The sequence below is a fragment of the Musa acuminata genome, chromosome BXJ2-2 (genome assembly GCF_036884655.1).
Source record: "Musa acuminata AAA Group cultivar baxijiao chromosome BXJ2-2, Cavendish_Baxijiao_AAA, whole genome shotgun sequence".
In the NCBI taxonomy this organism is placed as follows: domain Eukaryota; kingdom Viridiplantae; phylum Streptophyta; class Magnoliopsida; order Zingiberales; family Musaceae; genus Musa; species Musa acuminata.
In genome coordinates this window covers 22,335,898-22,350,000 of record NC_088339.1, presented here as the reverse complement: position 1 = coordinate 22,350,000, position 14,103 = coordinate 22,335,898, and the positions used below count along the sequence as shown (strand labels likewise).

General features: G+C 43.0%; 3 protein-coding genes and 1 long non-coding RNA gene across 4 annotated transcripts in view; 3 read left to right on the top strand and 1 right to left on the bottom strand.

Moving 5' to 3' along the window:
• LOC135586864 (uncharacterized) overlaps positions 1–5,828 on the top strand; it is a 7,673-nt gene extending 1,845 nt beyond the window's left edge. Inside the window, exons 2-6 of the mRNA XM_065094451.1 lie at positions 1,706–1,852; positions 3,425–3,520; positions 3,639–3,732; positions 4,203–4,377; positions 5,331–5,828. Of these exons, the coding sequence (XP_064950523.1) occupies positions 1,706–1,852; positions 3,425–3,520; positions 3,639–3,732; positions 4,203–4,377; positions 5,331–5,409 (591 nt within the window). The 3' untranslated portion in view covers positions 5,410–5,828. The remainder of the gene's footprint in view (positions 1–1,705; positions 1,853–3,424; positions 3,521–3,638; positions 3,733–4,202; positions 4,378–5,330) is intronic.
• Positions 5,829–6,328: 500 nt separating this feature from the next.
• On the bottom strand, positions 6,329–7,351 carry LOC135604940 (protein OXIDATIVE STRESS 3-like). Its single transcript, XM_065094590.1, has 2 exons — positions 6,953–7,351; positions 6,329–6,810 (listed from the first exon to the last, which is right to left on the bottom strand). The coding sequence occupies exons 1-2, from the start codon at positions 7,204–7,206 to the stop codon at positions 6,495–6,497; spliced, it is 570 nt and encodes a 189-aa protein (XP_064950662.1). The 5' UTR covers positions 7,207–7,351; the 3' UTR covers positions 6,329–6,494.
• A 976-nt stretch (positions 7,352–8,327) lies between these two features.
• LOC135605370 (uncharacterized) lies at positions 8,328–9,714 on the top strand. Its single transcript, XR_010484423.1, has 3 exons — positions 8,328–8,459; positions 9,248–9,320; positions 9,407–9,714. It is a non-coding gene; the product is annotated as an uncharacterized LOC135605370 (long non-coding RNA).
• Positions 9,715–10,338: 624 nt separating this feature from the next.
• LOC135605369 (trihelix transcription factor ASR3-like) lies at positions 10,339–12,605 on the top strand. Its single transcript, XM_065095375.1, has 2 exons — positions 10,339–11,199; positions 12,008–12,605. The coding sequence occupies exons 1-2, from the start codon at positions 10,509–10,511 to the stop codon at positions 12,331–12,333; spliced, it is 1,017 nt and encodes a 338-aa protein (XP_064951447.1). The 5' UTR covers positions 10,339–10,508; the 3' UTR covers positions 12,334–12,605.
• Positions 12,606–14,103: the final 1,498 nt, after the last annotated feature.

Sequence of the window (14,103 nt, the reverse complement as noted above, 5' to 3'; positions counted from 1 at the left end):
GGTTCTGAATCGAATTAGAATTTTACTCACCAAACACGTCAAACATCCCAAAATATTTGATCGACTACGAAAGAAAACAATATCTTAAATATGAATCGTTCAGGATATATTTTTAACATCAAGTATAATGTTGTAGGCAATGATTATCTAATCATCGAATCTTTTCTAATCCACTTTTAAATTAGATTTTTAAGATTATATTTATTAATAAACCCCTGAGGTCCACTAACCACCACCAACTACTCTGCGTGCCAGAAGTCCGAAGATTCATTACCCAATTCTGCCCGCTCCATCCTCACATCATCATCATCATCATCGAGATACGTCAAAACGCGCATGTGCCTGACCCATGGCGTTGATTGTGGAGAGAGTCGAGCGTTTGATGAGCTTGGAACCACCAAGGTCGATTCAAATCTTCCTGAGTCCGTGATGGCCATGGGAGGAAATTTACATTCGAGATCACTGCTTGACTCCCGCAGGGAAATGGAGACGAAGATGGAGGGCAGAGAGAACTCGGAAGAGTCTATCTTAATCGTGTGGTTGTGAAGTCGAGAGAGAGTTCGACCGCCAGTCGATTCCCAGCAATAATTAAAGTCGGAGACATCCCAAGTTCTGCTTCTTTCATTCTCTGAACCTTCCGGTTTCATCTGCTGCTCTGTTCATCGAGAGATGCATACGTGAGGAAGCGACCAAAGAAAGTAAACAAATCTGGTTGGTACGAGCTTGAGTCTAAGCTGATGAGAGTAGCGGGTAGGGAAGTGGATTGCCTTTGCTGGCAGACGCTGAAAAGACGCATTAAATTGCACTTATAATCCTGACCGACATGGCTTCCACGCCATTTTGTATTCATGGGAGACTGCTTGGGGTACGATTTCGAGTCCCGTGAGCGGGCAACGAATCATTGATGTACTATTCTTGGGAGCCTTCCATGGACATGACATCACTCCATGTTTCTTCTGTTCTTTGTGCAATTTCCCGCGCAGCTGTGCAGGTTCTTGTGAGCATGCGTTTGATGCATCTGACACTTAATAGCTTGAACTTTCGAACACGAGAATGGAGAGTCCCATAACGCTTTCTGTGGTGATCACCAGCTGCGTTTTCATGCAAGTGTTGGATACTAACATCAACTCTTCGTGCAAGAATGAACCGTATAATTTAGATTGGCTGAATCATTCTGCAAACTCGCAAGAGTGATGGGATCTCGGAGGCCAGAAGAGACAACGAGATACAGGAGAGATTCGATCCACCTACTTAACAGGATCGTCGGGAGTAGAGTATGATCCGAATTCATCAGGGCGATCATTACAACCCGGGCTTTGCGGAGGTTGAACTCCCCAGCAAGTAGAAGAACAGCACACGTGATGAGATCCAGTAAGTGTAGGTGGGATCCAGGTTAAACTAATGCTTGCGCACACCTTTCTCTCCGTAACTCACAGGCATTCTTTTGCTGGCTGTCACGCAGTTAAAAATGGCATTTTTTTGCTGACAAAGGGAGAGATGGACATGGCATGGGAGCCATTTGTGGAAGGACCTTATAAAATGGGAGACATTTTCCTGCAGTGCCTCCTCGGTTCCGAGAGACCCTCTCTCCTGTGGTGGTGGTGGTGTTGCAGCAGCAGCAGCTGCTGCACTTTTCTCTTTTTCTGAGGCCAAGGTGGCTGTTAAAGCCTGGTGCTCTTGCCCTCTTACCCCATCTCGAGAGTAGTTATGCCCACAAATCGATGGTAGGATCGACATTTGCAAAAGGGAAGAAGGAAAAAAGAAGCCATCGTATTCGTTTCCAACAGCTGTTTCCTCTCCATTGTGCCTTCTCTGCTTTTGCTTCGCTTCCAGTTTCCTGTTGAGAAAAGAGGTACAGTTCTCATCCACATTGGATAGCTCTACTATTCGAGTACGATAAGGAAACGAAGAGAAAATCTTACTCCATGTGCGTTTCGTTCTGAGGGTTCTGCTTCTATGTAGTAGTACATTGGTTTAGTAGACATCTAGTTCTTGCATTATTCTGTGACCATGTTCCTTTTCTAGCTCTGCATACATTTGTAGTCTTCATCTCTCTTCTTTTTCTTCATTTTTCTGTCCTTCCACGCATCAAAATATGCAATTTGTATGTAAAAGGGCGGCTTCTCTTCCCTTCATTGACTCCATTTGTTTTCAGTTGAGGATCAAACGTAAGAGATGTCAAAAAGGGGCAATTTTATAGGTTTAGATGCTTCTTCAGGAACACCATAGTGCTAATTGAGAGACAGAAACCTCAGATGAGTATATTAGCAAGAGCGGTGGTTCCTCTTCGTTCTTCATTGCTTCTTGAAATTTTGGCTTTTTGAATTTTTGTTCAAAAAAATATTTCTTTCCTTTTTTTTGCCTCATCATTTTCTATCACCAGCATTCAATATCTACAGATATTGGATTCAAATGGAAATTTCCGTTTGGTCTTTTCCACATTTATATCATGTTGCTCCTGTGAAAATGCTTGCATACAGATATGTTATTTTATGGCAAAAAAAATGGGGGTGGGCTATATACGATTCAGATCCACATGCAATTAATTATAGGTCTACTTTGTTCTTTGATAAGCTCCATTTTCTGTGGGACCAAAAAGATATTGTTAGATTCCGTTTCAAAGGGATACATCTTTTTGCATGTCCTAATAAATAATTTGCTAGGTCTGACCTATTAGAACATCACTGTTTGGAGCGTTGTGATGATGCAGTTGAGGTTACTATGTGCATTGCCAAGCTCTCTGTTATCTAAAATTGTACAGCAGTGAGAGGCCCTTTGGTGGCAGCCGACTTGGAATTAGAAGCTACTTGAAGTGATTTCTCAAGATGGAAGTGACTTTAAGTCTTTAACACAAGTTACTGAACATTATTAGTATAAAATTTTGGTTTCTTTGATGCTGATGACTTCTCAAACATTAAGACTGCAAGTGGGAATGACACTAACTATTAACTGCTACAATGCAGGGGATGGCAGAATAAGTTTACTGATCAAGAATAAGGTCAAGAGAAATATAAACAGATCGGAAATCATAAAGAGGAGAATGTAATAGCAAATTAGTGATTGCAATTGTCTGGTAATGACACCACCACTCTCACACTGATGCAGTCAGCTTGAATGTAAAAAATGAAAGAATGTGGAAATGGAAGACTATTGCTGTTAGATTGGAATACTTGTTGGAAAAAAGTAAACAGCAGAACTAGGAAACTCTTACAAAGCTTGTATATGGTGATATTTGTTGCAGTAGTAAAAGTGAGTTTGGTTACACGGTTTAAATCAAGATTTTAGTTAGTTAACATCTGTTTAATGGAACGTGATCCGCCACCTTGTTTTGGTGTTCTTGAAGTTCCTTTGGTGCCTTCATGTGATATTGTTTGTCTCATTTTTTAGCACCTTATGATTTCCATCCACTTCTCTGCAATGCCAGGTCACCGCCATGGATAAAGGGGGATATGTGGTTTTGGACATTGACAATCTTACACAGCCACCAGAGAAATGCTACACTGGGAGTCCAAAGATGACTGTGTGTACTACAATTTTCAACTGTGTCCTTCTTTGCTGTATATATAAATATCATGGAATATGTATATACAAAATAGTTGCTAGATTTGTTAGCTTTATAGATCTTCGATGATTTACAGAAGGCACTTTCTCGTAAGGGATCAAACCGCATGGAGAAACGGACTAGTGATGAGCAAGAAGCAGATGATGAAACCAAAAGGCTTGTGGCCAAAGGTATGTGCTGTACATAATCCTGTTTTCCATGACCCTCTTGAATTTTTGGAAAGTATGTAGCTTATGTAATTAACACTAAAAACTGGTTTGGTTTAATATTCTATCTCAAAAGCTTCCTATGTTAACTGCACAAAACTGACTTGTGCATCAGCCAGTACCAGGTAGCAGTATCAACCTATTTCTGAAAATGAACTTTCTACGACAACTAATTTCCTCGATAAAAGGCACATAACATTGTGTTGTACATTGTTAACTCTGTAACTTATAATTGTGTGTACATCGTAGAAAATGAACTTTCTACAACAAGTGTGTAACGTTGCGACACACTGGATATTGAGAATGAAACTTGACCTTGTTTGTGCTGTTAAAAATTAAGGTTCACTATCTGCCAATGTTCTCATAATGGCATGAGACTGTCAAATTGTAGTAACTCCACCTGACTTTTAACTTGAATGCCTTTTTCTTGGCAGCTGCACCTTCTCAGCTGGAGCAGTTGAAGCAGTCCCTGCTGACAAACAAATCTCTCACAACAGCGCAATCTGCAGCAAATGCTCCCATGCTTCTGGATTCTGGAGAAGGGCACAAAAGATTAAATCGTCTATCTGTCATCCATCCACACAGAGTTCTTCTTGTCTTTGCCACCATGTAAGTGCCTTGATAAACATTTACTACGGAAACAGCATGACCGACCATTTGAATTCTATAAAACTCATGTTATCATACTAAGTTGTGCAACTCCATTTGTTATCAGATATTTTCGAATTTTCCTCTTCAGCTTTTCATAATGATTCTCATGACCATTTTCTTATTCATCTACAAGACGAATTTGATGCTTTATGCTTGTTTGTTAGACAAGTAATTTCTGTAAAATGAAAAATTTCAGTAATAGTATTAACATATAAACCTTAAGTACTAGCCTGTGACAAACTTGTTGCCAAACAATTAGATGATGCTTCAACCTGCACAAACATCAATTTTGTTTTATGGTCCAGTCTGACCTGGTTGACCACAACCCTGTCCTATGGATTAGTTTCCATCAGGATACTTCTAACACAGCAAATAAGCATTTCAGTCTTTAGTGATAATAATACTTCATTGTTTACTGACGCAATTTCATTTTCTACGAATGCAGAAGCAAACGTTACTGTGAATTGGTTTGTGGCATCAATTACTTGTAACTGGATCGTTCATTTTACTAAGGTCACCTGGACTTCTTAACTACTTTACCTACCAAAAATTCAAATGTAGGAAAAATTCGTAATAAGGTTGGCAATCATTACTGCTATGTCATGTACCCGTGGTCCCTTCCCCAATTAAATGAGCATTCCTTGGCAATGGACCCTGCAAATATATTGAAGCTGTCATAGGCTGATGTGCCTTAAATGGCTAAACATGGAAAACATCCAATTATTGATTGGATCCAATTGCTCGAGGTCTATCAGCACTTGGTACCTGTTTACTCATTTGAATCCTGACAGTTCACCATTTGCATTTCGATGCTTCCTTGCTTTGTTTTATTTACTTGTAGTTAAGTTACACTCAGATGTCTCCTAAAACGATAATGCTTGATTATATCTTTCTCCGGTCTTAATTGGCAGGTCATGCTTGGGGACGACGATTCTAATATATTTCACTCTGGCCATCAGACAAAGAAATGGATCTCAACTCGGTCTTTAAATTCTCTGGGGAAAGTGCAGCTCACTTACATTTTACTCTCAGGGTGTGTAGCTGAAGAAACATACCACATGTGAAGAGAATCAACACAATCAATTTCCTGTATTCCTCATCTCTGCATTGTGCAGTGGAGCAATCATGGTGGAAGCAAGTTTGCAAGTCTTTGTACTGGATTTGGTGGTGTGAGATATGGCTGAAATGCTACAGTTAGTGCTGTGATGCAGTGGACTGGAGGGGGCTGCCTCGAGTACCTCCAGAGATCTGACTCATTGCTGCACTGCTCATTGTTATGTTTTGAGTGTGCTTGGCAGTTCTTGCTATAAAGCTTTCTGAGCTTGGTTAATGCTAAAGTGTGATGATCAACATTATTTTTTCTTTGCCAATTTTGAGTGATATTCCCAACTTTCTCTTTCTTCTTGTTTCAATTAGTTGCAAAGGCCAAAGTGACATTTATTACCCACTTTTTTTCTCTTTTGCAAATAGAGAGTGCTCAAATTTGGAGTAGTAATTTAGGGGAAGTCGCTATTAGAGAAAAAATTGAGTGATCATACTATCAAGCATGAGCAAGATCTTTAATAGCTAATAAGAGTCATGAAATAGTTGTCTTGTGAAGTAAGATGGAAATCCTATTACTAAATACTTATCCACATTTTTATTTTTGCAAATGACAAGAATGAATATTCCATTTTGGGTTTGACCTAATTGATGTAAAATGCCTTATTGTCTCAGACACAAAAAAAAAAAGAGGAAAAAAAAAGGGGAAGAGAACCAACAACTTGTCCTTCAAGATTAAAAGCACTCAAAATCTACCATCAACATTCAGCAGAATATAAATCTAATTTGGAGTATGAGCAGCCCAGTACAAAACTTGTGTTCAACCCATGTATCAACTAACAAATTTTTTTCCCAATTTCTTCTGAAGTGAAAGATGAAGTTTTGCCAGAAAATTTAGCTTTATTTTGGTTAATTTCTCATCAATCTGTTGGATATTCTTTGATGTATATTTGACAGAGAGAGACATCTTCTCTAATTTTCTGAGGAAAAGATGAAAATTTTTCTGATCAGTATTAAACTGTACAACCATTCGATTAGGCAAGCAAAAGGGATTGGCCGGAGAAGTTGCTTGATCTGTGTGGAGGGACAGCAGGCCTGCCACTGACAAAGTTGTGCCTCCTTCCACCAAGACAAGACAATGAACTCTTGGAAGCTTTCTTTGTGATGGTCTTGGAACACTGTTTGGGAAACAGTGGTTTCTGATTGTCCAATCCCCAAACATAACTCCTGCAAGACTTCATCTTCTTCCTGTGTGGTCTCTCAGGCTTGGCAAGATCCTCCAAGCACTTCACATCGGACAAAGATGTGAACGTCTGAGAGCTCCCCTGGTAATACCTCGACAGCCCTCTCCTGTTCATACAACAAGATGTAAGCAGATGAGAATCTCATACAACATGTACATCCCCAAACATGGATGGAAGGCACGTAAGCATGAGGCCGAAAGCACTCGACAGATTGAATCATGGAAGTGTACTTGAGGATATATGCTTACTTCAACGGAAGATGAGCTAACAGCGAAGACATCTCATTCAGCGGCTCGCGATCATGTTGGTCTTTCTCAGTTGCAGGCGACGAGGGCGACGCAGAAGAGGTGGCGTCGTCCATGGAGTCCGAGGACGAGGAAGAAGCGTTCGAGTTGCTCGAGAAACTCTCCGACGACGAAGACACAGACCTTAGCTCCTCCTCCTCCTCCTCCTCCTCAACCATGGTCCCATGGCTGCCTTGCGGGATCAAAGAAGCATCCATTCTCGACTATGATGCCTCTCGACTTTCCTGCTTTATACCTTAAGGCTTCCCTCCACCCTACCATGCGCTTAACCCTGCAAGAGCAGCACCCTCTAAGATCTTCCACCGATTCATTCCAAGCCTATAATCCTCAGCTTCATATGATTCTGACATGAACCGCGACAGCAGCAGTCGTTGCGCAGAGACGGGAAGAAAGCTGAGTCTTAATTGTAGGGCGAGAGCAGGCTATAAAAAGGGAGCAGGTGCATTGAGGATAAGCATTGGTGGGTTTTCATGAGACTTTATTGGGTTTTAGATTCGGCGTTATCCACAAACCAGCTTTCGTGATCCTTCTTTTGTACTGCCGGGACAGGGGAACACGGATAAGCTCTTCGCCGCTCTGTCTGTCTGTACCCGATCGTCTTCCTCCCCATCCTGCACCCACAAACCGCCTATGGGTTTCCAGAATACAGGGAGTACTTACGTGCAGTGTCTATATCAAACATTTACAGGGTAATGAAGACTGCAAATAAATCTTTTTATTTATTTTTTTATTTATTTATTTTACAGATGTGACTTGAACGTATCAATTCACTTAGTAAAAGATGTGGGTATTGTGAAAGTCGATTTATGTTATATAAATAGTTGTTTTATTTATAGACTGCAGGAATCAAATACATCGATGGGAGTCTTTCTATCTCACAAGTAGCTCATGAATCTCCAGTGACTATACCTTCGTAACGCCACTCCAACTACGACAACTTGATGGCGACAACCATCTCTTATAGTAGCTGATCATCTGCAAATGGCCTTTTGAGGTGTTCTCAAGGCACTGTTGCGGCTGAAAGCGGTAAGACCATGTGAGTCTTATCAATTTGTGGTGGAAGTAGGATGTGCCTCGATTGATTAAAGCCTTGAATCTTCTTTCAAGGAAAAGGATATCAAACAGCCACCTGGATGTCTTATCTTTTTGGCTGTTTGCAGTAACACAGACTGTTTTTCTATTCTTTTTTTTCTTTTCTAAGAAACTAAAATAATTATATTGTAAGAAAAAAGGCCAAAAGATAATAATAAACAAGTGGCTTGCTGGAATTTTAGTATCATGTGGTTACACAATTATGAGGGAGATTTTGGCATAATATAGGGTCTACTAGCACACTTTTACAACCTGCACTATGCTAAAGTAAATGTTCTGTTTAGTTTCCATGCTTTTTCCTATTCTTCCTATGGTGAAAAGGAAGAAGAAGAGGCATGAACAAGCCTTCAGCACCCAGGTCTGCATATGCTCTTCTTTTCCTCCTCTTGGGGCCAAGCATATTAATATCCACTGTAGTATAATTTTCAGAACATTTTAGTGGCAGCACATAGCATATAAGTGTCAATGAATTCTCATTTTGGCAGCATATATATGTATATATGCACAAAGTTTCCTATTAAACTCTGATGGTGATTTCTTCCTTGTTAAGTAGCTGCTGCTCTCTCTTTTCTAAATATCTTGTATTCAAGACTTGTAATCTCTCCTGGAAAAGGGATTTTAGGAATTTCACCTGCCCATTCATTTTTTTTTCTAATGCTTCTTTGATTTGTCTTTTGAGAAATAGAAGGTTTTGTTTGCTTTACATTAGAGAACTCAGCTTCTTCTTCTTCTTCTTCTTCTTCTTCTTCTTCTTCAGGTCATTCTGTTGGAATCATGTGTCTTATATCCTTTTTCTAGCTTGGTGCCAAAATGTTTCATAAAACCATTTTTAATGTGAACTTCTTTACCTTCTCTCCCCATTTTGTCAAAGAATAATTTTGGTTGCAAAGAAATGTGTGCCTGTAAGAAACAAACAATTTAAGTTTGGTAGCCAAGTATATAGAATACTTGTACAATTTAAGTTCCTCATCTGCTTAATACAGTCCTTTAAGGTTACTTAATCTGCCACTTATTTTCAATGAAAAAGGTCCAAAAATGCCCCATTTATTTCATCTGTAGATGCTGCTGAGACCATATGAACGATCAAAATTCAGGCTTCGACCTTTTCATATTCACTACTTTCTCTTGTCCATTCATCATGCTCAGGGTAGCAAACTGATGGCTGCTATTGTTACTGTTCCCGATAGAGTTGGATGAGCTTCGTCTTCCAGAAGAGAGGGTACTGTAATCTCTGATCTTGGTGTTGACACTGAAAATAAATTGTGTTTTTTGCTTTAACACTGTTTCTTGGCCCAAACACCCAAGTGTTGGGTTTTAGCAGCTCAGTTATCTTATCCCTGTGGCTATCTTCTCACTCTCCACGAAGCTGCAGCCGTGGGAATGCTTGCTTTTGACATAGAGAAACTTTCCGACCAAGAAGCTGTCAAAACTTTGTGATGTTGCAGATGAAGAAGATGATATCGGATGCAAAAGATCAGAGGTTGGTTTCTTTGCTTGTACTCATCAGATGGCGCTTGAAAGGTTTCTATGGTTCTGATCATAAGATCTTGAAGTGAAAACAAGCTTAATATGCTTCTTGAATATGTTATCATAAGATCTTGAAGTGTGTTAAACTAAAATATCATAAACCCATGTATTGATCGAAAAATGTAAGATTTCAGTTGAAAGTCAACCCACTGAAAACTAAATTTGTTGGTGACGACATCCGAAATTTGTCGCATTACATGCACCTAAATCTAAATCCGTAAGGCTGTGGTCCACATAGTGAATCTGACCCAAACTCAATCAGTGTACTGAGTTTTGGACCAGAATATTAGGCTGTTTAAATTATTTCCCAACATCATTCTTAGAATTCCATCTGATTACATTTGCATTTTTGGTCACGAGATTATGATTTCTGGCCCTCCACACCCACAATAGAAAACGCATGAAGCTTATCGACACCCCCCCTCCTAAATTCCACCACCGGATAATAAACCTCACCACGACGTTACCCACTTCATAATCTTCGGTATGGAAAACCCCCCCGACGTCGAACATAAAACGTTACATAGCTAATTTGGACCGTGCCGGTGTTAGGGCTTTTTTGGGAATAAACAAATTAGTAGGGGGTAAAACGCAAAAAGTATAACGAGCGCTTCTGTCATCGTAAAGTTCAACGGGGGGTTCGTAAGGCGTTTTTGGGAATATATAGTTTGAGTAGGGGGTTACACGTAAAAAGGGTGATATTATACCTGTCCTCCGACCACTATAAGCCTTAACTCCGTCCCCTCCTCCCGCTCCGCCTCGCTATCCGTTTCGCTTCTCTCTTCCTTTCTCTGTAATCTAAAAAAGAAAAGCGTAGAGAGAGAAAGAGAGAAGAGAGAGGAGAAGAAAAGCCGCAGCAGAAGCCAATGCCCAAAAAGCCATGTCCGAAGCCGCCGAACACTCCTCCGCCTTAGCCCTCCTCCACCACCACCACCAACCGCCGCCACATCCGCATGCGCAGCCTCCCGCCTCCCCTTCCGCGGCCGGCGGCATCGTCCGATGCTACCGCAAGGGCAACTGGACGCTCCACGAGACCCTCATCCTCATCACCGCCAAGCGCCTCGACGACGAACGCCGCGCGGGGGCCTCCTCCTCCTTGGCGCACTGCTCCCCCTCCGCCGCCGCGGGAGGCGGCCCCGTGGCCGTTCCCAGGTCCGCGGAGCAACGGTGGAAGTGGGTCGAGAACTACTGCTGGCGCAACGGCTGTCTGCGGAGCCAGAACCAGTGCAACGACAAGTGGGACAACCTCCTCCGCGACTACAAGAAGGTGCGCGGCTACGAGGGCCGCGCCGGCGGCGGGGAGCTACCGTCTTACTGGGCCATGGAGCGGCACGAGCGGAAGGAGCGCAACCTCCCCACGAACCTCGCCGGCGAGGTTTTTGAGGCCCTGACCGACGTCCTAAGCCGCCGCGCCGCACGCCGGGCCAACGCCACCCCGGTCTCCTCCCGTCCACCCCCTCCACCGCCCTCGCCCCCCCGGCTGCCACAGCCGCCTGCCAACCCTCCGCCTCCCCCTCCTCTTCCTCCTCCTCCGCCACCCCCACCACCGCCAGCACAGCCGTCTGTTTCCGGTACGCTTGGATCCTTAATGCCCGTAATAATCTTTCTCTCTCTTCTGCTCCCTACAATACTCTTTTAATCAACGCAAAAAAAAAAGACAAATTTTTGGGGCCTTATATCATTGTCCTAAGCTATAAAAGTTAAAATCAGACTAGTTTCCAAGATAACGAAAAGGTTAGTGGTCTGTGACAGTAAAGATGCAATCTTTCTGTGATACGCCCCCATCCCATTCCCTTCGGATGTCTCTAGCTCTTTTGCCTGCTGCTTCATTCTATCTTAATATATCTAGGAAATAATATAGTATGATATATTTTATATATCCCTTGAATTATAATACACACTCTCCTATCAGAAAGATGATATTATTTTGACACATAAGCTTTCCTTGGCATGACAGAATAGATCTGATTCCATTTTAATATAAAGATTTAACTACAGTGCCATATGATACTCACAACCCATCTCCCCCACCTTTCTTCCATGCAGTATTTTTATCATGAAAACCAAAAGGTGTTCACTTGCATAAAGATCTCGATTATAAAAAGTATAAGGGAAAGTATTAACAAGCTTTCGGTTCGATCTTTCGGAGTTAAAAACTACGAAAAATGTTCTAAAGCTACAGTCTTGTATATGTTTTACGTGCTAGAATATCCATTGATGTACTTTAAAAAGCCTTCCTTTTGAGCTCTCTGTGGATCAAATATCATCACTAATCTTCCTAAAGTTGCCGCCTTTTTCACCTTTTACGTGTCAAAGATCGGATTCTTCTTCTTCGATCGTCGCTGTTTCTTTAGTCTATGCTTGTTGTTCTTGGTGCAGTGGAGATGTCGGAATCGTCGGAGTCGGAGGAGAACGAGGAGGCGGGGGCGGCGGAGCCGGAGGCGAAGCGGCGCCGGCTGCGGCGGTTAGGGTCGAGCGTGGTGCGGAGCGCGACGGTGCTGGCGCGGACCCTGCTCGCGTGCGAGGAGAAGCGGGAGCAGCGCCACCGGGAGCTGGTGGAGCTGGAGGAGCGGCGTCTGCGGCTGGAGGAGGAGCGGACGGAGATGCGGCGCCAGGGCTTCGCCGGGCTCATCTCCGCCGTCAACAACCTCTCCGGCGCGATCCACGCCCTTGTCGCCGACCACCGCAACGGCGACCACAGGTGAACCGCACCAGACCAGACCGGACCGGACCGTCTCCTCTCCCAATCTGGCCCAACACGAGTCGGTGGTTCGGTTGTAAATAAATGGCCTTCAAGCGGGTATCAATTTTTTGGGTGCGATTATTGATTTGTTTCGACAGATTACCCTTCCTGTCCTCCGTTCTCTCTCGTTTCTAGGGATGTGGCACGATACCCGCTACATGATTTGTACGTATGGTGGGCCACTATCGACGTACACACATGTGGTGCACAAGAAAATCTCCCAATTTCTGCTTATTCTAAATTATTTTATTTATTTATTTTTGGGCTGCTATGTGAGATTTGGGAAAGAGGAGGAACGACTATTGCGGTCAAAGAGAGTGGGGCCGGAGGGATCAGGCTTTTTTATTTTCGATCGGAGGACAACGTTGCCCCTAGTGCATACGGTCAATTACAGTGACACCTGGAGATGTCTACGGGCGAAAGGGACGGCTAGTTTTGTCGGCTTCTCCCCTCGGGGGCATTTTCGTTATAAGAAAAGCCGATCATTGATTGGGTTGTGCGGCTCTCCCTTGTTCTGTTGCGTACATTAATCGTACCTAACTCAAACGTACCCGCGTCCCACGACACATGGCCCACAGCGCTATGAAGTCAGGTACAGGACGGCGTCTGCTCCGATGGGGTGAGGTGGACAAAAGGACCTGACACACTGAGCCACTATTGGCTGTGCCGCGGTCAAAGGCCGGGTTTGACCGGTTCCCTGAGATCCCATCGCCCGCCCACGATTACTTTCCTTCCCGAAATGCCCCTGTCAGGTTTGAAATGACCGTTTCGCTCCTCGTCGCATCCCCCCACACCCTTCCTCGTATCGACACGTAGCGCAGGTAACGGCCGTGACGCTCCCGGTAACGGCGGGTGGGTGAGTCGGGGAATTGAAACGGTAACGGCGGGTTATGCTTCTTTTTCTTCTTTCTCGATAATGATTGAAGGCGAGTCAGAAGGAAACAGGCTCGTGAATTGTTGTGTGTACGGGGGAAGGGGGGGTGTGAGAGTGCGATGACTGTTATAAATCATTACCGCTTTGTTCCCTTTGCACAGTAAAAGTTGAAAAAGCATGTTAAACAGGAAGCACTATGCTGTTTTTGATGATTAAACGAATTATTCTTGATCCAACGTGTTCTTTCTACATTCAACTTTCTGCTTGTTAAACCCCAAGATCGCTACCCATCCATCACATTTGAGGTTTACAGATACTACGACAGATGGGTGTGGAAACATCTCATGCGTTGCTTTCTTCTTCTTATATTGTCGTTTTTCTTTCTTTGTTTCCATTAAATTTGATCCAGTGCAGGGAGCTTATAGACTAGCAGAAATGGTAACAACACCTTGCTCAGAGAGCCATCTTCTTCAAGAAGTGGGAAGCAAAAGTATTTCTTTCTTTTCATCGATCCTTTGATCCGAGTAGTGAGCGAGTCTTCGTATACGGGGGGAGAAGAGTTCGTAAGTGGAAATTGATTCTGCACTCAAAGTCTCCTTTCTGTGTTTGGATCCAACAGCATAAAGTTTCTGCCACGGACACTTTATCTACAGCATGGTGTAACATTTTCTAATGCGTTAAAGGGTTTTATAGCTGAGGTTTATGACTGCAACAACATCATCCTGCATGAGTTGCATGTGCAAGCTCTAGTTCCAGCAGTGAAGCCAAGGCAACTTGGTGCAGTAGAGTTGTCGGAAATGGATAGCAATTTAGACTTGCATGCGTTTGGTACCGATCGAGTTACTTGCAGTAACTCTG